The sequence below is a fragment of the Lepidothrix coronata genome, unplaced genomic scaffold, assembly GCF_001604755.1.
Source record: "Lepidothrix coronata isolate B3197 unplaced genomic scaffold, Lepidothrix_coronata-1.0 Scaffold755, whole genome shotgun sequence".
Classification (NCBI taxonomy): Eukaryota; Metazoa; Chordata; class Aves; order Passeriformes; family Pipridae; genus Lepidothrix; species Lepidothrix coronata.
This window is the reverse complement of record NW_016690935.1, coordinates 10,248-11,232: the sequence shown is the minus strand read 5'-3', so window position 1 is coordinate 11,232 and position 985 is coordinate 10,248. Positions and strand designations below refer to the sequence as shown.

Sequence of the window (985 nt, the reverse complement as noted above, 5' to 3'; positions counted from 1 at the left end):
TTGTGGGTCAAAACAAAGAGTTAGAGAGTGAATTAGGTATGAGATAGAGAATAAATTTCTGTGTTAACAACATTAAAAGAGGAAAAAATGTAGGAAACAGCCCCCCCCACCACTGTCAAAAGCTTTAGAAAGCAGGCTGGGCCAGTAAAGGGTTACACAATGAGTGTTGGGCAGAAGAAAAAAGGCAGGTTATTGCTCTTGAAAAGTATCCAGTCATCATTTTCCTCAAGGCATCCTTGAGCTCCTGGTTCCTGAGGCTGTAGATGAGGGGGTTCAGTGCTGGAGGCACCACTGAGTACAGAACTGCCACCACCAAGTCCAGGGATGGGGAGGAGATGGAGGGGGGCTTCAGGTCGGAAAATGTGGCAGTTCTGAGGTACAGGGAGACCATGGCCAGGTGAGGGAGGTACGTGGAAAAGGCTTTGTGCCGTCCCTGCTGAGAGGGGATCCTCAGCACAGCCGTGAAGATCTGCACATAGGAGAAAACAGTGAAAATGAAACAACCAAACGCTAAACAGACAGTAACCCCAATGAGCCCAAGTTCCCTGAGGTAGCCTGAGTGTGAGCAGGAGAGCTTGAGGATGTGTGGGATTTCACAGAAGAACTGGCCCAGGGCATTGCCCCGGCACAGGGGCAGGGAAAATGTACTGGCTGTGTGCAGCAGAGAATTGAGAAACTCAGTGGCCAAGGCAGCTGCTGCCGTGTGGGCACAAGCTCTGCTGCCCAGGAGGGTCCCGTAGTGCAGGGGTTTGCAGATGGCAACGTAGGGTGAATCCGAAAAATCGGTCTAAGTAACTGCTCAGAGACTTTTTTTATCTTTAAGCAGTAAGGTATTTGTTTATTCAACGTTGGGAGCAAGCCAGCTCGCGCTGGACAAACTTGCTCAAAGGGTTCACACAAAATCAGCATTTTTATACAATCTTCAGATGTGATTAAATGCATATTCAAGTGATTACAACATCTATCTATGCATATTAATAACAGG

The 985-nt window shown here is 48.0% G+C and overlaps 1 protein-coding gene across 1 annotated transcript; it reads right to left on the bottom strand.

Annotated features, from left to right (window-relative positions):
* Positions 1–12: 12 nt before the first annotated feature.
* On the bottom strand, positions 13–787 carry LOC108510379 (olfactory receptor 14J1-like; the record flags this gene model as incomplete). Its single annotated transcript, XM_017840060.1, has 1 exon — positions 13–787. A coding segment is annotated over one exon (663 nt), but the record flags the coding sequence as incomplete, so codon positions are not given.
* Between the last annotated feature and the right edge of the window lie 198 nt (positions 788–985).